A 23,324-nucleotide genomic window follows, 5' to 3' on the forward strand; every position below is an offset into this window, starting at 1 on the left:
ATGGATGGGAGGCTGGTTTGCGTGATGGATTGGGCTACAGTTTTAAATCTACCTCCTCTCCACCTACATCTGTGCCCCATAAGAGAAAACATTTGGTCTGCATTTACTTTATCAATCCCTTTTAAAATTCCATATACCTCGATCAGATCCCTTCTTATCCTTCTAAACTCCAGTGAGTACAAGCACAAACTGTTCAATCTCTCCTCATACATCAACCCTTTCATCACCTTGAGGTTACTTACCTCCACACTGCAGCAAACCATCCAAGAGTTGCAGCAGCCATTTGTGGGGAGGCGTGTAGTCAGTGACCTCTCTTGTGTGTGGCCAATGGGTGGACAATGGGTGTCCGCGACCAACTTGTAAGAGGGGAACGTAAGTTAGGAACATGGAGTTTTGCTCCTTGGGGGTGCAAGGGAGGGAAAACCAGTGGAGTAGATTACCAGACTCATAAAGAACCTGCCCGATTATGGGCACAACAATTCTCCCTGCCCAACTGGTGGAAGGTGAGGTAATTCTTTTACTGAAGTCTTCACCAGAATTCAGGCATGGAGGCAAACAGGCCGGGATTTTCACTTCTCATTCTCCCAAAGCTTTGTTCCAGACTAGCTGTCGCTCAACATTACTGCAAGACTGAAGACATTGCTGGCTCGCTTTTTCCAGACAAACATTATGTTATCAATGTCAGACATTCCAAAGTGGCTACTTTGGTCTGCAGCACTCCACATTAACATGCCATTATTGTACCTCACTCAGCGGAAAAGATAGCTCAGTAATCCAGTTTGAAAAAAATATTACTAGCAATAATCTGATTCAGAAAATTCTCGTGAATTATGATCAAATCACTCCAAATATTTGATACCAGACAGTCATACGATTTAATGGAAGTCCCAAGGGCAGCAGTACATTCTCGCAGTGAAGCTAAACTCCTTTTAAAGGCCGCCATCTCTTTCCTCTGATATCACTGCCCTGGAAACTGGTTCACACTCGCATTCAGGCGAGAACTCACTGACTGCCACGTGGTTCCCATGCCAGGACACAAGAACCACAGGGTGAAATTGGTCCCCTTGCATCATCAAGGATGTGAGTGGCATGGTGGTAATGCCACTCAGGCCCCACGAAGCAGTGCATTGCCAGCAAAGGACAGGAAGATCATCTGGTGAGGACATGGGCATTGCAACCATGACCAGTTCAGGACGACAGGGGGCGTGGAGATTTGGAGGTGGGTGAAACTTGCGATGGGGTGGCACGGGGATTGGCAGGGGGAGGGGAGGGTGCCCAGACCCATAAAACCATAAGAGATAAGAGCGGAATTAGGCCATTCAGCCCATCGAATCTGCTCCGACATTCGATCATGGCTGATAATTTTCTCAACCCCATTCTCCCACCTTTTCCCTGTAACCTTTCACCCCCTTACCAATCAAGAATCTATCTACTCTGTCTTAAATACATTCAATGACCTGGCCTCCTCTGTGGCAATGAATTCAATGATCCATTATCCTGATGTCGAATCTGGAGGTGCGTCGATTCACCAGGATGATGCCAGGACTGGAAAGCTATAGTTAGGCTGCAACTCTGTCTCATTTTCTGCTTGGTTTCTGAAGTCACGTAATTGCCTCTGCACCATGTGCTTTAAGCTGTGACTACATCACCTACATTGCAGCAAGGGGTGATGCTGATTTCCCCCGGTGTTGGTCCCTGGGGATACAGCTTCTGTTAGATCTTCAGAGTTGGGCTGGATTTATCTGCTTCTCATGTCTGAGGCTGTGTGAAGGGTATTGCTGGTGGAGTGTTAAAGCGGGGGGGGGGGTGATGGGTGGGTGATACAGTCTGGCTACCTAAAGGACCTCCAACGAATTGGCCAGCCCATGTATGGTACGCGGCATGCTCAAGAGCTATGCATGATCATTGAAGCTAGACTGTGTGTGTGGCCAAGTTGAATTAACTGGCATCAAATAACTGCTGCACTTTTTCACAGCAATGCTTTTTCTCCCCCTTAACTTCTCTGACAGAAATTGCATCTGTAAATGTTATGGAGGGTGCAATATAGTGTACATCTCCCAGTAAAGATGGTTTTTAATTAAGTAATGAGCTGATTTTAATAAATCTCTCGCCGAGAGTGCATCCAAGCTCAGGGTTAATTCTCTCTCAGAGTAATGATTTATACGCTGCTGATGTGCTTGTTCTGTCACATCCAGAGTGCTGACCGCACTTAATCACCGGAGCTGTTTTATTTAAGCGTCTTTCCTTTGTGTTGTTTTAGAATTATCAGTGAGGCTTGAAAGGCCTCGATCCTCCAATCCAGCTCTCCACCGACACCCCTGTCAAAAGTCTGTTTGATAGCGCTCGTCATGAAGGGATAGTGGACTACAGTGGTCGCACGCACAAAAAAGAAATGGTTTAGGATACATTAGCAGACAAGAGTTTCCCAGCCATTGATTCTATAGCTCAATGTTGATAAAAGAACTGCAATGTTGCAATTGTTGTGTTTGGTGACAAGGGTTTGCGTTGATGCCGAACATGACTCTTTCCCACCCTCCTCAGAGGCTGGTCCCCCTTCAGCAGATTCCCTTTATTTCCCAACTCAATTCCACTCTCAAGAGTGCTTCCAAGGCAGAATCCGGAGTGTCAGTGCACACGACACTCCCATTTTCATAGACAGGGTGAGGCTCCCTGTTTGGGCAGCTATCATTACCTCAATCAGGGAGCTCATACTCGCAGCGGCCCACCTGATGGGCCTCGTTGAAGTCATTACACCTCCCATCAGCACCGGCCTACTAGCCCTCAGTAAACAAACCTCCAATAACAGAAACTCAGAATTTGACTTGTGCAGCCTGAATAGATCGCTGGTCATTGGCCTCAGAATTGCGCTGTAAAAATATCACACTCGCTCACCCAAAAGAGGCGCTAACTGTTTCCAAGTGTTGGGGAAAACTAGTATAAAGAAAGCTGTTAATGTTCACAATGCAGTTCACGGCTTTGTGTGTCATCATGTGTGAAGCATGGTTAGAAAAAACATCATTAGGAACAGAATAAACCAACTGTAAGTGACCAATGTTCTATTAAGGGCGGCACGGTAGCACAGTGGTTAGCACTGCTGCTTCACAGCTCCAGGGACCTGGGTTCGATTCCCGGCTTGGGTCACTGTCTGTGTGGAGTTTGCACATTCTCCTCGTGTCTGCGTGGGTTTCCTCCGGGTGCTCCGGTTTCCTCCCACAGTCCAAAGATGTGCAGGTTAGGTCGATTGGCCATGCTAAAATTGCCCCTTAGTGTCCTGAGATGTGTAGGTTAGAGGGATTAGCCGGTAAAATATGCAGGGATATGGGGGTAGGGCCTGGGTGGGATTGTGGTCGGTGCAGACTCGATGGGCCGAATGGCCTGTTTCTGCACTGTAGGATTTCTATGATTTCTATGATAAAACAGGAACATACATTAGGTTGCCACTGTTGCAGCCAGTAACTTAGCAAGTGTGAATGATAAGCATAGAAACCTACATTTCCCCATCTTTCTCACAGTGCATTCGAATCCCCATTGTTTTACTTAAGTCCAAGGCACAAAATTAGTTCAAGTTAACAGCCTAACATTGAGTTCCGACTCTCCGACAGAGCATCTTACCCAGTCTCTATCCCCATATTTATCATGCTGATCCACCTAACCTGCACATCTTTAGACTGTGGGAGCAAACCGGGGCACCCGGAGGAAGCCCACGCAGACACAGGGATAATGTGCAAACTCCGCACAGACAGTGACCCTAGCCAGGAATCGAACCCGTGACCTTGGCGCTGTGAGGCAGCAGTGCTAACCACATAAATTCAATCATAATATTATCTCCAGTGACACCGTGATTCCCACTCGCCACAAGGCTTTTGGGGCTTGCTGTTATTGGCACAACCATGGATATTTTAACTTTTCAATTTTTTAAGTCCAGTTGTGGCCATCTATGGAATTTGTTTGCGTAAATCACAGTTACTAAGTTACATTACCACTAGTGTTAAACGTTATGTGTTCTGGAGGCTACAAAAGCCAACTTTTACCTCGGAGGCTAATTGTTCATTCTGGCAGTTTGTTGGCTTAGCTTCCCTTCCTCCCCCAAAGTGTCCATGTTTTTTTACTCCCAGTAAAAAGGCCACAAACCTCTCTTAACTTGAGGTGAGAGGGAGGAGACTGGCTTCAGGCCTGAACAATGCTTAATCCTCTCCGTGCAGCTGCTTGGTTGCGAGCAGTGGAGAGGCTTGCAGGTCATAGAGAACTTGAGAGAGATGCTCTTGGGGGTTTTGGCCCCTGGTAGGTTTTACCTTGGACCAATTGCCTTTGGTGAAATTCCAAACTATGCACAGCTCCAAGAAGACATCTGTTCTGGCGAAGGAACAGACACAATTTGGATCAGGACAAGAGTATTAGAGCTTCTAGCCCACCCTTACGAACCTCCTATTGCATTCTTTTTGTTATACATTCGAGGGACATGGGCATCGCTGGCTGGTGTTCATTGCCCATCCCTAGTTGCCCGAGGGCAGTCGAGAGTCAACCACATTGCTGTGGCTCTGGAGTCACATATAGGCCAGACCGGGTAAGGACGGCAGATTTCCTTCTCTAAAAGGCATTAGTGAAGCAGATGGGTTTTCCGACAATCGGCTAAGATTTCATGGTCATCAGTAGATTCTTAATTCCAGATATTTTTAATTGAATTCAAATCCAACCAGCTGCCGTGGCGGGATTCGAACCTGGGTCCCCAGAACATTAGCTGAGTTTCTGGATTAATAGACTAGCGATAATACCACTAGGCCATCGCCTCACCAGGATTCATGATCCAACAGCCCTATCACCCTCTTACAATATGTGGCATATTCTTTCATGGTTGTAGGGTGACCTTGAGTACGTTTCCCATGTGACCATTGTTCATGTACTTGCCTTGGTAATACCCGCCAATAAGCCAGATAACTTGTGAGGATAGAGGCATCATTATCCAATGACAATTCTGGTATTGAAATAAAGACAACAAATGCTCGGAATAATTGGCAGGTCAGGCAGCATTATCTGCGGTGAGAGAAAAAGATTTATTGGGCAGGATTTTACGGCCAACGGAGATTTCCGTTCTGGGAATCGGGGTGGGTGAGGTGGTCAAATTTCGGCCAACATTTCAGGTCTGTAATCTTTCCTCAGAACTAATGCAATTCTGCCTTTACCTGGTGATGGTCAAGAATGGAACGCTGGCCAATTAGTTCTTCCTGAACTTTGGGAATTGGAGGCCAGTTGTTGCAGCTTTATTACCATTGCTGACAAAGATGCAGGAGGCTGGAAGAACTGGCCCTAACGGCACCACGTTATAGGTTCATGAGTGCTTGTAGGAACTCAGTCAGCACATAACTGGAGGGTAGTAAAACCTGTGACACATCACCTCATGGGCTGACAAGTGGCAAGTAACATTCGCGCCACAGTAATGCCAGGCAATGACCATCACCAATAAGAGACACTCTAACCACTGCCCCTTGACATTCGGTGGTGTTATCATCACTGAATCCCCCACTGTCAACATCTTTGGGGTTACCATTGACCAGAAACTCAACTGGACTCACCACATAAACACAATGGGGCAAATTTTCCCTTCTCTCCCTCCAAGGGAATCGGAGCGGGCGAGGGGCGGACCATGGAAAGGTCCATTCACCTCAGGTGGGATTTTATGGTTTAGGGACAAGAACAGCTGTAAAATCCTGCCCAGTGGCTACAAGAGTAGGTCAGAGGCTAGGAATACTGCAGTGAATCACTCACGTCCTAACTCCCCAGAGCCTGTTCAACATCTACAGAGTACAAGTTAGGAGTGTGATGGGATACTCCCCACTTGCCTGGATGGGTGCAGCTCCAACAACACTCAAGAAGCTTGACACCATCCAGGACAAAGCAGCCTGCTTGATTGGCACCACATCCACAAATATCCACTCCCTCCACCACCAATGCACAGTGGCAGCAGTGTGTACTATCTACAAGATGCATTGCAGCAATTCACCAAAGATCTTTGGACAGTAACTTTCAAACCCACGACCACTTCCATCTAGAAGGACAAGGGCAGCAGATACATGGGATATACCACCTGCAAGTTCCTCTCCAAGTCCCTCACTATCCTGATTTGGAAATATCACCGTTCCTTCGCAGGCGTTGGGTCAAAATCCTGGAATTCCCTCCCTAATGGCATCGTGGGTCAACCCACAGAACGTAGACTGCAGCGATTCAAGAAGGCAGCTCACCACCACCTTCTCAAGGGCAACTAGGGATGGGCAATAAATGCTGGCCTAGCCAGCGATGCCCATGTCCCATAGTGGGTTGGGTCTCCGATTTGTGACCCTACTTCATTACATCCAGTTACATTCAAATGTACTTCAGTGCATCAATGGGACGTTATAACATCACTCTTTCTTCCTAACAGTTTCATGGGAAAGGGCCAGAATCCCTGGGGTCCTGCAGCGGCTTGGATTCACGTATTTTGTGGTTGCTCTGATGGAGACTTGTTGTGCCACCAAAGAACTGAAGCAATACATGGTGAGAAATCCTTTGCGATGGCACACCGTGCAACACTGCCTGCGGGATATTGTTGTGTTCAATTGTTCGGTGTTTGATTTTGTGTGCCTGTTGACCGATCTCATGCAGTGTGCCATTAGTTGAGCCTTTGGGTGATGTGGTGACAGAGAAAGAGAAACTGAAAGTAAGCTGGGAGTTGCAGATTTTTTTAAAAAAAGCTTTTGTAATAAAGTCCTGCTCACACAACACTGTGTCATCTCTGCATATCTTCGAGATACCAAGTGCAACGATCTTGCAACCTGGCGCACCAGCAGTAACAATGAGGTGGGCGGTTAGTTATTGGTCACAACCTTACAGAAATTAACACCTCTGTGGCAGATTTCACAAAATTAAACCTCGATCATCTAGAATCTTGATTTCTCATAATTAACAACAAAGCTCCTGAATATTACTGATTTGATTTATTATTGTCACATGTATTAGTATACAGTGAAAAGTATTGTTTCTTGCACGCTATACAGACAAAGCATACCGTTCATAGAGAAGGAGAGGAGAGAGTGCAGAATGTAGTGTTACAGTCACAGTTAGGGTGTAGAGAAAGATCAACTTAATATAAGATAGGTCCTTTCAAAAGTCTGATTGCAGCAGGGAAGAAGCTGTTCTTGAGTCGGTTGGTACGTGACCGCAGACTTTTGAATCTTTTTCCCGACGGAAGAAGGTGGAAGAGAGAATGTCCGGGGTGCATGGGGTCCTTAATTATGCTGGCTGCTTTTCCAAGCCAGCGGGAAGTGTAGACAGAGTCAATGGATGGGAGGCTGGTTTGCGTGATGGACTGGGCTACATTCACAACACTTTGTAGTTCCTTGCGGTCTTGGTCAGAGCAGGAGCCATACAAAGCTGTGACATATCTGGAAAGAATGCTTTCTATGGTGCATCTGTAAAAATTGGTGAGAGCTGTAGCGGACATACCAAATTTCCTTAGTCTTCTGAGAAAGTAGAGGCATTGGTGGGCTTTCTTAACTACAGTGTTGGAATAGGGGGACCAGGACAGGTTGTTGATGATCTGGACACCTGCAACACACTGCACCCTACAGTCCATCTGATGTGATATTATTGTCCACCTTTCTTTTAATCTTGCGCGTATGTGCATGTTTCAATTTCATAACTTCCATCTCCTCAGACACCTTTGCATGTTGTGATTTTACCCTCAGGATTGCATTTGGGCTCCCGTCAGGGATATTCTGATCTACTGGCCCGAATGGATATTCATGCTTTTACTGGAAACATTATGGCTCTGCCTTACCTTTCTGCTACCTGTCCCAGGATGCCCCAGGTAAGTCCAATGGAGTAACTAGCTTTGCTTTTGGGTGTAAATGTTCCCCATGGTGGCTATCCAATCAGCATGTGGGGCGGCACGTTGGCACAGTGGTTAGCACTGCTGCCCTCACAGCGCCAGGGACCCAGGTTCGATTCCCGGCTTGGGTCACTGTCAGTGTGGAGTTTGCACATTCTCCCCGTGTCTGCATGGGTTTCCTCCAGGTGCTCCGGTTTCCTCCCACAGTCCAAAGATGTACGGGTTAGGTGAATTGGCCATGCTAAATTGCCCCTTAGTGTCAGGGGGACTAACTAGGGTAAATGCATGGGGTTATGGGGGTGGGGCCTGGGTGGGATTGTGGTCAGTGCAGAATCGATGGGCCAGGTGGCCTCCTTCTGCACTGTAGGATTCTATATTCTATGCCAAACTAACACAAAATTGCTGGCCGCCTGCTACAAGGGCCAAAAGCCCTGCAATGTGATTAAGAATTCATAGGAACGCCGCCATGATTTTCCATTCATTAATTTTGCTATCATAGTTTTGAGACCGAAGAGACAGCAAGTACGGAGGCTGAGCCTGATGTCCTCAGGCAGCAAGGCCTTGTAGCAACAGCTGAGGCCAGGTGGTGTTGGAACGTGGCGAGGAGTGGACAAATGGCCAGAAACATAGAAACATAGAAGATGGGAGCAGGAGGAGGCCATTTGGCTCTTCGAGCCTGCTCCGCCATTCATCACGATTGTGGCTGATCGTCCAACTCAATAGCCTAATCCTGCTTTCTCCCCATAACCTTTGATCCCATTCGCCCCAAGTGCTATATCCAGCCGCCCCTTGAATACATTCAATGTTTTGGCATCAACTACTTCCTGTGGTGATGAATTCCACAGGCTCACCACTCTTCGGGTGAAGAAATGTCTCCTCATCTCCGTCCTGAATGGTCTACCCCGAATCCTCAGACTGTGGCCCCTGGTTCTGGACTCTCCCACCATCGGGAATATCCTCCCTGCATCTACCCTGCCTAGTGCTGTTAGAATTTTATAAGTCTCTATCAGATCCCCCCTCATTCATCTGAACTCCAACAAAAACAATCCTAACCTAGTCAATCTCTCCTCATACATTAGTCCCGCCATCCTTGGAATCAACCTCGTAAACCTTCGCTGCACTCCCTTGATATCATAGAATCATCGTAGAATTCCCACAGTACAATAGGAGGCCATTCGGCCCATTGAGTCTGCACTGACCACAATCCCACCCAGGCTCTATGCCCGTAACTCTGAAACTAGGGTCAATTTACCATGGCCAATCGACCTAACGCGCAAATCTTTGGACTGCGGGAGGAAACAGGAGCACACGGAGGAAACCCACGCAGACACGGGGAGAATGTGCAAACTCCACACATACAGTGACCGAAGCCGGGAATTATACCTGGGTCCTTGGCGCTGTGAGGCAGCAGTGCTAACCACTGTGCCACCGTGCCGCCCTATTATATACATATAATAGATTGACATATATCACACTATTTGATTACCTTGAAGTGTGCTACTATTTTTGTAGCCAGATGTAACCATCTGTCTGTGCACAGAAACGATCCCATGTGTAGAGCAAATGGTTTTGGTGTTGATGGGAGTTTGGAGGTTGAGGACTAAAAGTTGGTCAGGAGAACTTGCTGCTCTTTGTATAGTGCTGTGGAATCTTCTAGACTCACCTGAAGAGCCTGGGATTGGTTAGCTAGCTTAGATTGGAGCGTGTAAGGTACCTATCGGATGCTAACTCAATGGGCAGGCTTAACTGAATGGGGCCAGAGCCTTTGATTGGTCAGTGGACAAACTTGCAGCTATCCATGAGCCACTCAGCAGGAGGTGCCAGTGCGGATCACGCACTCAAGAGACTGGTCTGTACCGGCATCCTTCCGATCTGCTGCTGCTGGTCCAAGCTGGCACTCACCTGTGTTACTTACTGACCCAGCACAAAACCTGGTGTGTGTGCTTGCCTCTGCTTCTTAAGCTGTAAACTGAAGGTTGCAATGCAGAACGTTCTGACATTACACTTAGGTTTGTCTGATTTATGGGTTTCGAGGGGGCTTTTTTAAGACGGAACAGGTTCCGTAGAGCAGGGCTGACTGAAGGGGATGGATTTTGGTTGGGGTAGGAGAATGAAGGGCACAAAAAAACCAGAGGACGATAGAATGTGGGAAGAGGTATAATACTAGTGGACGTTAGCGACACAGTGAGAGAAGTCCACATTCTCTACTTTGATTGGGGCGGCACGGTGGTTCACACTGCTGCCCCACAGTGCCAGGGACCCGGGTTCGATTCCCGGCTTGGGTCACTCTCTGTGTGGAATCTGCACGTTCTCCCCGTGTCTGCGTGGGTTTCCTCCGGGTGCTCTGGTTTCCTCCCCCAGTCCAAAGATGTGCGGGCTAGGTTGATTGGCCATGCTAAATTGCCTCTAAGTGTCAGGGGGATTAGTAGGGTAAATAGGTGGGGTTAAGGGGATAGGGCCTGGGTGGGATTGTGGTCGGTGCGAACTCGATGGCCTCCTTCTGTCTTGTAGGGATTCTACGAAACTATATGGAGGAATCCAAAACACGGACAAGGATTTTAAATTCGGTTAAAGGATTCCTCTCAGGTGTGTAGGGAGAGAACAGTCCTGAGCTGAGATAGTCATCTTGAATTGGCTGTGCATCTGCTGAATAATAGAAATTGGCTTGTAATGAGGTGACTAATCAAACAGACACTGCCTCAGATGATTTATACTACCAGACAATCCAATGTCTCAGGGCCTTGAGTACATAATTTCTCCCCATGTGCTGGCGATTTTGGATGGTCAGGTCTCGCAAGCCTCTCGCAGCTTGCTGTGGGAACTCTGTTTATTTATCGAGCGGTTCTTTATGATTTATTGCCTTATGTTACAGACCTTGCTGAGGGATATTAGATAGTCATATTCTGTCAGAGACAATAGAGTGGGTGGAATGAGAAGCCATCCATCTTCTGGGCTGCTCAGCCTAGGGGTGTGCCACTTTTAATCTGAAATGTTCTTGATGATTTTTTTTTATTTTCTCTCTCCTTCGATATAAACCCCCCAGTAGCTACAGAATGCATTTTGCAAAGGGGGTGAAAATTGAAAGATACATTCTGAGGGTTGGACATTTATCTAAACAAGAACATCTGCATCCAATGTTATTGCTGCAAGGTTTTCCATATCATCTTTCTCAGTCTGATACTTCAGCCAAGTTTGATTTTGAGTATCTCCTCCTCTTTGAACTTCTCCCACCCCCTTTTCCCGTCCCTCTCCACCCTCCCCTCCACCCTCCTCCCGTCTCGATCCTGACCCACTAACCAGTAGCTGGACCAATAATCATACATACACATAATCACTGCAACCCCAACTACTTTGCAGGGTTATGGGGGGAAAAAGGTGTGGTGTGGGATTAAATTCAATAGCTCTTTCAAAGAGCTGGCACAGGAATGATGGGCTGTAGGATTCTCTGATTCGAGATATATAGCGCGTGCATATATCTGTCTAAGTGCAATTTTTCTGTGTCTGAGTTGCGTCTAATTACATTCAGTGCCCCTCTTTGACCCTCTCTCTTAGATATTCAGACTGTTCTGTATGAGGAGATCCTGGTTACAAATCTTGCATACTTCCCCATCCCTAATTACTCTTGAGATGGTGGTGATGCCTTCTTGAACCGCTGCAGTCCATGTATTGTAGGCTTGCCCACAATGTTATTAGGGAGGGAGTTCGAGCTTTCTGTTTTAGTATCCAAAATAAGTGCTACCAAATAAACCTGTTGGACTTTAACCTGGTGTTGTGAGACTTCTTACTGTGCCCACCCCAGTCCAACGCCGGCATCTCCACATCATTAGTATCCAAAAGACAGTGCCAACCTCCCCAAAAACAAACAAATGCAATCACAGCAAAGCCTGGATCAAGAGGTCCTTCCATTACTGTGATATGATTGCACTGGGGAGGGTGCAGAGGAAATTCACCAGGATGTTGCCTGGGCTGGAGTGTTTCACGGTGGCACAGTGGTTAGCACTGCTGTCTCACAGCACTAGGTTAAAGTCCAACACGTTCATTTGGTAGCACAAGCTTTCGGAGTGTTGCTCCTTCCTCAGGTGAGAAAGCTTGTGCTGCCAAATAAACCTGTTGGACTTTAACCTGGTGTTGTGAGATTTCTTACTGTGCTTACCCCAGTCCAACGCCGGCATCTCCACATCATGTCTCACAGCGCCAGGGACCTGGGTTCGATTCCCGGCTTGGGTCGCTGTGTGTGTGGAGTCTGCATTTTCTCCCCGTGTCTGTGTGGGTTTCCTCCGGGTGCTCCGGTTTCCTCCCACAGTCAGAAAGACGTGCTGGTTAGGTGCGTTGGCCATGCTAAATTCTCCCTCAGTGTACCCGAACAGGCGCCGGAGTGTGGCGACTAGGGGATTTTCACAGTAACTTCATTACAGTGTGAATGTAAGCCGACTCGTGACACTAATAAAAAAACCTTCAGCTATGAAGAGAGGCTGGGGTTGTTTTCTTTAGAGCAGAGAAGGCTGAGGGGGACCGATTGTGGTGTATAGAATTATGATGGACATAGATAGGTTTGATAGAAAGAAATTTTTCTCTTTAGTAGAGGGATCAATAACCAGGGGGCATGGATTTAAAGTCAGGGACAGGACTTAGAGGGGATTTGAGGAAAAGCTTTTCCACCCTGTAGGTGGTTGGAATCTGGAACTCACTGCCTGAAAGGCTGGTGGAGGTGGGAACCCTCACAATATTTAGGAATCATTTAGATGAGCACTTGAAATGCCATAGCATACGAGGCTACGGACCAAGTGCTGGAAAATGGGATTAGAATATAGGGGTGATGCACTATCAATCGAGCAAAGACTAGTTTGTATGCAAGAACAAATAGGCTTTTATTAGCAAAAGACTTGGAGCACACCCATGCCGATGAACTGGTCCAGACTGAGGCAGGCGGGTGGGGAGCAGTCGCCTTTATACCTGGACCGGTGGGGGAGGAGTCTCGGGTAGGGCCGGCAGGGATGTGTCCAGGCATGTCACATCTACAAGTAATAAGCTAACAGTGGTTTACCACAAGGAGCTTGATGGCCGTTGCAGACACGATGGGCTGAAGGGCCTCTTGCCATGCTGTAGAACTTTATAATTGGGATTTAGGCCTGTATACCCACCAGTAATAAGGAATCGCAAAGGGAATGAGAATCATGCATCCTATAATGCAAGAGAAATTTCACACAGAGCTCCTAACATTTGCTGCTTTCTGGAGCAGATAGAAACATAGAAAATCAGGGCAGGAAGAGGCCATTCGGCCCTTCGATAATGTTTGAACTGCAATATTAACTCACCAAGGTTCCTCAGACAGCACCTTCCAAACCCACAACTGCTACCACCTAGGAGCACAAGAGCAGTAGACACATGGGAACACCACCACCTGGGAGTTCCCTTCCAAGCCACACAACATCCTGATTTGGAAATATATCGGCTGTTCCTTCACTGTCGCTGGGTCAAAATCCTGGAACCCCCTCCCTAACGGCATTGTGGCCATGCCTACAACAGATGGACTGCAGCGGTTCAAGAAGGCACCACCATCAGCTCAAGGGTAATTAGGATGGGCAATAATTGCTGACCTTGCCAGTGGCACCCATGTCCCATTAATTAATTTTTAAAAATCAAAATACGGGTTCAGATGCAGAAGGCTCTTTGACCCAAATTTCCTCATGTTCCCAGAAGACTAGCCCGAACATCTCAGAGGGTTACATAGAGTTGGCCAGGCAGAATGGGCTCACTCAAAACCTGACCACCTGAACTTGTACCCCCTTGTAATTGTCATTTCTGCCCTGGGGAAAAAGCTTCCAACTGTTCACCCTATCCATACCCCTCATAATTTTATAAACTTCTATCAGGTCACCCCTCAGCCTTTGTCTTTCCAGCGAGAACAATCCCAGTTTATTCAATCTTTCCTCATAGCTAATACCCTCCATACCAGGCAACATCCTGGCAAACCTTTTCTGTCCTCTCTCCAAAGCCTCCACATCTTTCTAGTAGTGTGGTTACCAGAATTGGACACAGTATTCCAAACGTGGCCGAACCAACGTTTGAGATAACCGTAACATAATTTGCCAACTTTTATTCTCGCTGTCCCGTCCGATGAAGGCAAGCATGCCATATGCTTTCTTCACCACCTTTTCCACCGGTGGCACAGTGGCACACTGGTTAACACTGCTGCCTCACAGCTCCAGGGACCTGGGTTCGATCCCCAGCTTGGGTCACTGTCACTGTAGTGGAGTTTGCACGTTCTCCCCGTGTCTGCGTGGATTTCCTCCCACAGTCCAAAGATAGGTGGATTGGCCATGCTAAATTGCCACTTATACTGTTCAAAGATGTGTAGATTAAGGGGATTAGTGGGGTAAATGTATAGGGTTATGGGCATGGGGGTGGGGGGATGGGCCTCGGTTAGATGCTCTGTTGGAGAGTCAGTACGGACCTGATGGGCCGAATGGTCTCCTTCTGCACTGTAGTGATTCTATGGTTCCATTCTATAATCTATGATTCCCGCTTGCTTTCCTGTATCAGGTTTGAAATACTTTGCCCTCTTCCCTGTACTTTAATGATTGCTCCCCAATGCCATGAAATCTTTCCAGGAGTCTAGCCAGCTGGATGGTAACCAAGCGATGCACCCTGTGGAAATGTAATGAAATCAAAATAATTCATACCGTTGGTGTTTGCTTACTGAGATTTCTTTATTACTGTTTTACCAACGTATTGTCAGCAATATTGAGGTTTTGCTTTGAACTCCCATGTTTCTTTCTTGAAAGAGTTTTGTTTTATCCTAAGCAATTCATTGTAATTTAATTCAACATAGAGTCGTTACGGCACAGAAGAAGGCCATCTGGTCTACTGACTCCATGCTGGCTCTCTGTGGAGCAATTCAGTCAGCCCACATTCTATTCCCATAGCCCCGCAATTTATATTTCCCCAATTTCCCGTTGAAATCATTGGTTGTCTCCAGTTGCTCCACCGTAATAGGCAAGGGGTTATTTCCACTCGCTGCGTACATTCCTCCTATATCTCTCGCCCAAAACCTTAAATCTGTGTCCGCTAGTCCTTGTGCCATCATCTAATGGGAAGAGATTTTCTTTTGTCCACCATATCTGTCACAATCTTGTAAACCTCCATCAAACCTCCTTTCAACCTCCTGTGCTCCAAGGAGAACAACTCCAATTTAACTTTCTAGCTAACATCCCTGGAACCATTCTGGTCAATTTCCTCTGCGCCCTCCACCCCCCATCCTTCCTAAAGTGTGGTAACCAGAACTGGAATGCTAGTTGTGGCCTAACCATGCTTTAGTTGTTTCCCTGCATACTGGACAATAGGCTATATCTCCCCCATTACTACAGTTCTTAATCCCAGGCCTGTGCGGGAAGTGTACCCAATTCTTGAAAGTTAATCCTCCTCCATTGCTGTACCACTACCATTTGGGTGTTATTAGAAGGTGACACATTTACATTGAATCATTGAATCCCTACTGTGCAGAAGGAGGCCATTCGGCTCATCGAGTCTGCACCATCAACAATCTCACCCAGGCCCTATCCCCATAGCCCCATGCATTTACCCTGCTCATCCCCCTGACACGAAGGGGCAATTTAGCATGGCCAATCAACCTAACCCACATATCTTTGCACTGTGGGAGGAAACCGGAGCCTCCAGAGAAAGCAGACACGGGGAGAACGTGCAAACTCCACACAGACAGTCACCCGAGGCTAGAATCGAACCCGGGTCCCTGGCGTTGTGAGGCAGCAGTGCTAACCACTGTGCCAACGTGCCACCCTGGGTGGTTTCCTCATAAATGTGGACATAGGGTTTTGTAATGGAAACTATTAACAGGGAGTTTGTATAGATGCAAGATTTTGGATATGGTCTGTACTATAGTCTAACTTCAGAGCCTGAACTAAGTCTGACAGTTGCTTTGGCTGGTCCTTGTGTCAAGTCCAGACAGGAGGTATCACATACTGGTGGAGATATTAGACCTGGGTGGCACCTGATTGTTTTACATTGAAGGATGGATTTTGAATTGGCTGATGTCGCTGTGTTTGACTTTTCAGAGGCTACCTTGGAGCTGGCGGCATTGGAGAGGATGGGAAATTTCCAAACTGCACCGGAGGGGCAGCAGCCTACATCGATAAATGGCTGCTAGGCGTTGGTCACATCTACAGCCAACCTACGTGCAAGGTAATGGGCGTGAATCCCCGGCCGTTCACGCCAGCGGGATTCCCCGGTCCCGCTGCAGTGAACGGAGATCTGGCAGAGCGTCAAATTCTCCATCGTCGCTGGCGGGGCGTGAATGACCAGAGAATTCTGGCCAACGTCTCTCTGCTCTGAATCGAGATCAATTCAAATAGAAATAGAACATTCTGGAAGTGCTCAGCAGATCAGGTGGCGAGGGAAACAGCGTTAACTTTCCGGGTTGCTGGGCTTTGGTCAATGTTGGAAAGCGGGAAAGTTCATGCCAGGCATTTTGAGGAAAAGCAGGAGTGTGTGGGATAGACGATAAGAAACAACCTTACAGGATCTAAAAAGAGGGACTGGACAACTCTTGTTGTCAGATTTCCAGAACGTAGCAAGGCAATGCTCTGAGCAGCTGGACAGCGAAGTTCGATGGGATATTTCTTCCTCTAGGATTGTTACTATTATTCTCAGCATGACAAAATAATACGTGTTTCCCATTTTTCTCATGCTTTTGTGTCACCTTTTTACAAAATATGCTCTCAGGCTTTCCAAACCAGCTCATGTCAATGATAGTGATAATGGGGCAGCACGGTGGCACAGTGGTTAGCACTGCTGCCTCACAGCGCCAGGGACCCGGGTTCAATTCCTGGCTTGGGTCACTGTCTGTGTGGAGTCTGCACGTTCTCCCCGTGTCTGCGTGGGTTTCCTCCGGGTGCTCCGGTTTCCTCCCACAGTCTGAAAGACGTGCTGGTTAGGGTGCATTGACACAAACAGGTGCCGGAGTGTGGCGACTCGGGGAATTTCACAGTAACTTCATCGCAGTGTTAATGTAAGCCTTACTTGTGACTAATAAATAAACTTTAAACTTTAATGGGTGGCACGGTGGCACAGTGGTTAGCACTGCTGCCTCACAGCACCAGGGACCCGGGTTGGCCTCGGGTCACTGTCTGTGTGGAGTTTGCATGCCCTCCCCGTGTTTGCGTGGGTTTCCTCCGGGTGCTCCAGTTTCCTCCCACAGTCCAAAGATGTGTGGGTTAGGTGGATTGGCCATACTAAATTGCCCCTTCGTGTCAGGGGGATTAGCTGGGTAAATACATGGGGTTACGTGAATAGGACCTAGTTGGGGAGGGGGGGGAGTGGGGGGGGAATTGTTGTCGGTACAGGCTCAATGGGCTGAATGGCCTCCTTCTGCACTGTAGGGATTCTATATAATTCCAAAGATCACTTGATGGTGGAAGCTCATCGTAACCAGGGGTCAGGGAGTTGAGAGTGGGACTCTGTTGACATTTCCGAGGGATCTGAGTTTCCATTAATTCCTGTTTTTAACCTCTTATTTCAGCAATTGTACCACACCACTGAGCCTTTCGATCCGGAAGGCGTGCTGGGAACCATCAATTCTGTTCTGATGGCGTTTATGGGGCTGCAGGTAAGAACGCAAACCGCAATGGAGCTTGCCCACATGAGTGACGATATTTCACATCAAGAGAATAGTTCTCCCTCATTCAAAAGTTCTCATCTCAGGAAGACAGGGATCACCTTAGATCACTTTGATCGAATAAATACATGAGTCTTGTGAAGGTGCGGCATGGTGGCATAGTGGTTAGCACTGCTGCCTCACAGTGCTGGAGACCTGGGTTCAATTCTGGCCTCGGGTGACCGTCTGTGGGGAATTTGCACGTTCTCCCCGTGCCTGCGTGGGTTTCCTCCGGGTGCTCCGGTTTCCTCCCGCAGTCCAAAGATGTGCAGGTTAGGTTGATTGGCCGTGCTAAATTGCCCCTCAGTGTCAGGGGAATTAGAAGGGTAAATACGTGGGGTTACGAGGATGGGACCTGGGTGGGATTATTGTCGGTGCAGGCTCGATGGGCCAAATGGCCTCCTTCTGGGACCCGAACATAATCTATTGTACGAAATCTGCCAGAGTGTTGGATATTGGTTTTTCACCTGGGTTCACAGTTCAGCATGCTTGGTTTCATTGGTCAGAATATTGAATACAGGAGTTGCGACGTCTTGTTGAAGTTGTACAAGACATTGGTAAGGCCATGCTTGGAACACTGTATGCAGTTCTGGTCACCTTATTATAGAAAGGCTATTATTAAACTATAAAGAGTGCAGAAAGGATTTACTAGGATGCTACTGGGACTTGATGGTTTGAGTTATAAGGAGAGGATGGATAGACTGGGACTTTTTTCCCTGGAGCTTAGGGGTGACCTTATAGAGGTTTATAAAATAATGAGGGGCACAGATAAGGTAGATAGTCAACATCTTTTCCCAAAGGTAGGGGAATCTAAAGCTAGAAGGGATAGGTTTAAGGTGAGGGGGAGAGATACAAAAGGGTCCAGAGGGGAATTTTTTTCACACAGAGGGTGGTGAGTGTCTGGAACGAGCTGCCAGAGGTAGTAGTAGAGGCGGGTACAATTTTGTCTTTTAAGTGGCGTTTAGACAGTTACATGGGTAAGATGGGTATAGAGGAATATGGGCCAAATGCGGGCAATTGGGACTAAAAACTAAAACTAAAACTTATTGAGTCTGTATCCTTCCATTCCCATCCTATTCATGTATTTGTCTGGATACCCGCTATTATAACTGCTCCTACCAGCTCCCTGGGCAGTGCGTTCCAGACATTCACCACCCTCTATGCAAAAAACTTACCTCGCACATCTCCTCTAAACGTTTCCCCACGCACCTTGAACCTCTGTCCCCTGGTACTTGACTTTTCTATCCTAGGAAAGAGCATTCTCAACTCCTTAGGAAAATGAGAAGGGATTTCATGGAAACATATAAATTCTGAAGGAGCTTGATAGGGTAGACGCTGACAGATTGATTTCACTGACGGGGCAATCTATAAAACACAGTCTGAGGGATAAAGGGCTGAGGAATGGGATGAGGAGAAATGACTTCACTCAAAGGGTTGTGAAACTCTCTACTCGGGAGGTTTGTAGGTACTCCAACGTTGAATACGTTGAAGGCTGGGATAGACGGATTTTTGGTCTCTCAGGGGAATTAAGGAAAATGGGAAGGGGAAGTGGAGTTGAAGCAAAGACCAGCCATGCTCGCATTGACTGGTGGAGCAGGCTCGACAGGCCATCCAGCCCACTCCTTCTCCTCTTTCTTGTCCGAGGCTCTGGGGAAACAGCGTATATCGATAAGGGCGGGGTGTTTGGTGAGCAGAACGTGACGCTGGATGGGAAACGGCCAGATTATTACTTCAAACTAAATGTGGAACGAGGGATAAATCATCGAACGCAAATTGAAAACAGATACCAGGAAAACCATCTTCACTGGAAGAATCAGAAATGGTTGGCTTAACCAAGGGTTGAGTAATAGCGGTTAAAACATTAAGATCTTTAAGATACAAGTTGGATGGTATTATGGAAGAGTTTGTATACTGGAGCAATTAAGCGCAGAGTAAAGTCCGACCAAGATAGGTTTCCATGGCCGTAATGGTCTGTGATCATATTTGTGGGAAGGAGAGTCAGTATTTTAAAATGTTTTTAACAGAGTGAACACAGGTCATGTCCTACTGCAGACTGAATGCTCTCGCTCTCTCACTATGCACTTGATGAAGTGACTGTGTTAGGAATGTCCATTTGGAAGAAAATAAACGAGGTGCTGTTACAAATGCCTTTCAGCTGTTCCCCTTCTTCCCACAAGGAAAAAAAAGAATTAAAGGAGACCTACCCTCGACTGATTTTCCACACGGAGACGATCTATTAAAGGTACAGATCTCCAGTGCTCACTGGTGTCTCCAAAGCATCCGGTGATTCAGCCATCGTGCTTTAAAACATCAATCAGAGGCAATCTGGAAGCAGCCCGTGCTTTACAGGACTTTTCCTTGAACAGAGTCAAATCTTAGAATCCCTACAGTGCAGAAGGAGGCCATTCGGCCCATCGAGTCTGCACCGACCACAATCCCACCCAAGGCCCTATCCCCGTAACCACTCTTATTTACCCTGCTAATCCTCCTGACACTAGCATGGCCAATCAACCGAACCCGCGTTTCTTTGGACTGTGGGAGGAGACCGGAGCACCCGGAGGAGACCCATGCAGACACGGGGAGAACGTGCAGACTCCAGACGGTGACCCAAGGCCAGAATTGAACCCGGGTCCCTGGCGCTGTGAGGCAGCAGTGTTGACCACTGTGCTACCGTGCCGCCGCGTGGCATGAAGGGCACATGTGGCATACCTAGCATTCTTTTCATGATGCCAGTCCAGCTGCACCTGAAGCTGGAGCTTTCGTAAGTGTTAATGCATTGTGGTCAGTTCCAGTCTCCTGCAATAATATATGCACTGCGGGCCTTACAGTATCTTGGCAAAAGTACGGGTTGTTCCTTTTTGTTCCTGGGACTCGGGAATCATATCAAGGTTGCTGCTTTAAGATCCCTCTGGGGTTGTGCACGGATCTTACCTCAACTTTTATTATGGATTTATTCACTTGGGATGTTGCTGTTAATGTCTTGTGAACCGGAACCTCGAAGTCGCATACTCCACCATTCAGAACAGTTGTACAGCCAAGTTTGATGCATTCCAAAGTGACTTTAGCTAAGATGTTAGGTAGTTCTTGAGCAAACTAGGTGTCAGAAACACGCGCACGGCTAACAGTAAACAGGAACCGCTTGCTGCAAAGCTGGGTCCAGCGAGGAATTTTAATAAAACCATGTCCTACTGACCATAGAAACATAGAAAAACTACAGCACAAAAACAGGCCCTTCGGCCCCACAAGTTGTGCCGTACATATCTCTACCTTTTAGGCCTACCTATAACCCTCCATCCTATTAAGTCCCATGTACTCATCCAGGAGTCTCTTAAAAGACCCTATTGAGTTTGCCTCCACCACCACTGACGGCAGCCGATTCCACTCACCCATCACCCTCTGTGTGAAAAACTTCCCCCTAACATTTCCCCTGTACCTACCCCCCAGCACCTTAAACCTGTGCTCTCTCGTAGCAGCCATTTCCACCCTGGGAAAAAGCATGGCAGTCTAAAGCCATGTTCCAAGGGTGCATTTGGTCAAAGGCTCGGGAGAGGCAGCCATTTTGCAAATGTTTGCAAATCCAAAGTTGTCCAACCAAAGGAACACACAGGAGGGTGAGATTTTCCAGCCGCACCCGCCCCAAAACCAGAAAATCCCGCCCGAGGCCAACGGACCTTTGCATGGTCCGCCGCCACCCGCTACAATTCCCGTGGCGGGCGGGTTGGAAAAATTCCCTCCGGAGTCTTTAAACACAGAATCAAACTTTGCTGCAATTCCCAATGGACCTTCACAGCTAGTGTGTCCAATGAGGCCAATTTTGTATTTTAAAAAGCATTTAGACAGTTACATGGGTATAGAGGGACTGGGCCAAATGCGGGCAATTGGGACTAGCTTCGGGGTTTAAAAAAAAAGGGCGGCATGGGCGAGTTGGGCCGAAGGGCCTGTTTCCATGCTGTAAACCTCTATGACTCTATGTGCAGGTTAGGTGGATTGGCCATGCCAAATTGCCTCTTAGTGTCAGGGGGATTAGCAAGGTAAATACATGGGATTATGGGGATAGGGCCTGGGTGGGATTGTGGTCGGTGCAGACTCGATGGGCTGAATGGCCTCCTTCTGCATCCTATGATTAACAACTCTTCAGACAAAGTGCTGGTTGCAAAATGCCTTCCTGAGGTTGAGAAGCGCTCTATACAAATGCTGTGGTTATCACTGATATGCGAGAGTGTCCTGCATTCCAATTGCGGCCACTGCTCCTGGTTCCCCGTGCTCCCAGAATGGATGGCCCGCCCCTGGAATCAGAACCGTGTATCAGACAAATCGTGTCATTAAGGCCGGCATTCTGCGAGGAATTTATGATATCATTAACTGGAGGTCAGAGGTTATGGAAGATATGTCACGGCCTGTCTGTGACACAGTTAGGATAATGCAAGTGTATCAGCTTTTTTAATCTGGGCGCGAGAGGTGATTAAATTAATATCACAGCTCGGGAGGAAGTAATAAATTAGTAACTATCACCAGATTGACGACATTTAAAAACAATGGCTACAATCATGTCCAAAGAATAGAACAAGCGCTGCAAATCTCCAGCGTTGCTTTTTATCCCTCCTCCTGTACAGAATGGGTTTAACTCCAGTCTATGCCTGGGCTGTTCTTCAATCCTGTTGTCTTGATAGCTGAGCTGACTGGAGTTCATGGCAGGCTGAAAGCTGGCAGGGATTTCTCTTCTCAGCGATGATGAATTGCGTGTAGCGATTTGCGACGGGGGAGCTCTCTTTCACTCCTGGATGCAGCCCCCAAAATGATTGAATTGCCTCCTCTTATCTGTACAACCCACAAAGCCAGCCAATTTTGCAGTGTCTGACAACGCAAAGCGCTGCTTAGAATCATAGAATCATACAGCACAGAAGAGGCCCTTTGGCCCATCGAGTCTGCACCTACACGCACAAAACATCTGAACTCCCACCTAATCCCATCTACCACTTAGCATCCTTTCTGGCTCTATCACAGCTTGGTATGGGCTCCTGCTCTGCCCAAGACGGCAAGGAACTACAAAAGGTCATGAATCTAGCCCAATCCATCACGCAAACCACCCTCCCATCCATTGACTCTGTCTACACTTCCCACTGCCTCAGCAAAGCAGCCAGCATAATTAAGGATCCCACGCACCCCGGACATTCTCTCTTCCACCTTCTCCCGTCAGGAAAAAGATACAAAAGTCTGAGGTCACGTACCAACCGACTCAAGAACAGCTTCTTCCCTGCTGCTGTCAGACTTTTGAATGGACACCTACCTACCTCGCATTAAGTTGATCTTTCTCTACACCCTAGCTATGACCGTAACACTACATTCTGCACTCTCCCCTTTCCTTCTCTATGAACGGTATGCTTTGTCTGTTTAGCGCGCAAGAAACAATAACTTTCATTGTATGCTAATACATGTGACAATAATAAATCAAATCAAATCAAATCAAATCTAATATTAGCATTTGACCCATGTTAATGTTATGACATGTCAAGAGTAACACACATTGACATATAGAATCATAGAATCCCGGCAGTGCAGAGGAAGGCTGTTTGGCCTTGAACCTACAACCTACTTTTGTAATGTTTCTTGTAAGTGTTGCTCACTTAGTAGCCTTTTGATTTAGAAAATTGCGACTTTCATCCTCACTCCAGAACTTGCCCACATAATCTAGGCTGATAGTTCTGTGGAACAAACAAGGATTGTTGCATTGTTAGTGTGCAGTCCTTTGGCTGAGATGTTAAACTTCAGGCCGCTCTGTTTTGGTGTATAAGA

General features: G+C 47.3%; 1 protein-coding gene across 1 annotated transcript in view; it reads left to right on the forward strand.

The window, feature by feature from the left end:
* The window catches only part of LOC144480126 (heparan-alpha-glucosaminide N-acetyltransferase), a 189,123-nt gene that overhangs the window by 129,254 nt on the left and 36,545 nt on the right, over positions 1-23,324 (forward strand). The window contains exons 11-15 of the mRNA XM_078199272.1: positions 6,416-6,528; positions 7,490-7,501; positions 7,719-7,840; positions 15,934-16,060; positions 17,397-17,483. Coding sequence (XP_078055398.1) covers positions 6,416-6,528; positions 7,490-7,501; positions 7,719-7,840; positions 15,934-16,060; positions 17,397-17,483 — 461 coding nt within the window. The remainder of the gene's footprint in view (positions 1-6,415; positions 6,529-7,489; positions 7,502-7,718; positions 7,841-15,933; positions 16,061-17,396; positions 17,484-23,324) is intronic.

The sequence above is a fragment of the Mustelus asterias genome, chromosome 28, assembly GCF_964213995.1.
Source record: "Mustelus asterias chromosome 28, sMusAst1.hap1.1, whole genome shotgun sequence".
NCBI lineage: Eukaryota > Metazoa > Chordata > Chondrichthyes > Carcharhiniformes > Triakidae > Mustelus > Mustelus asterias.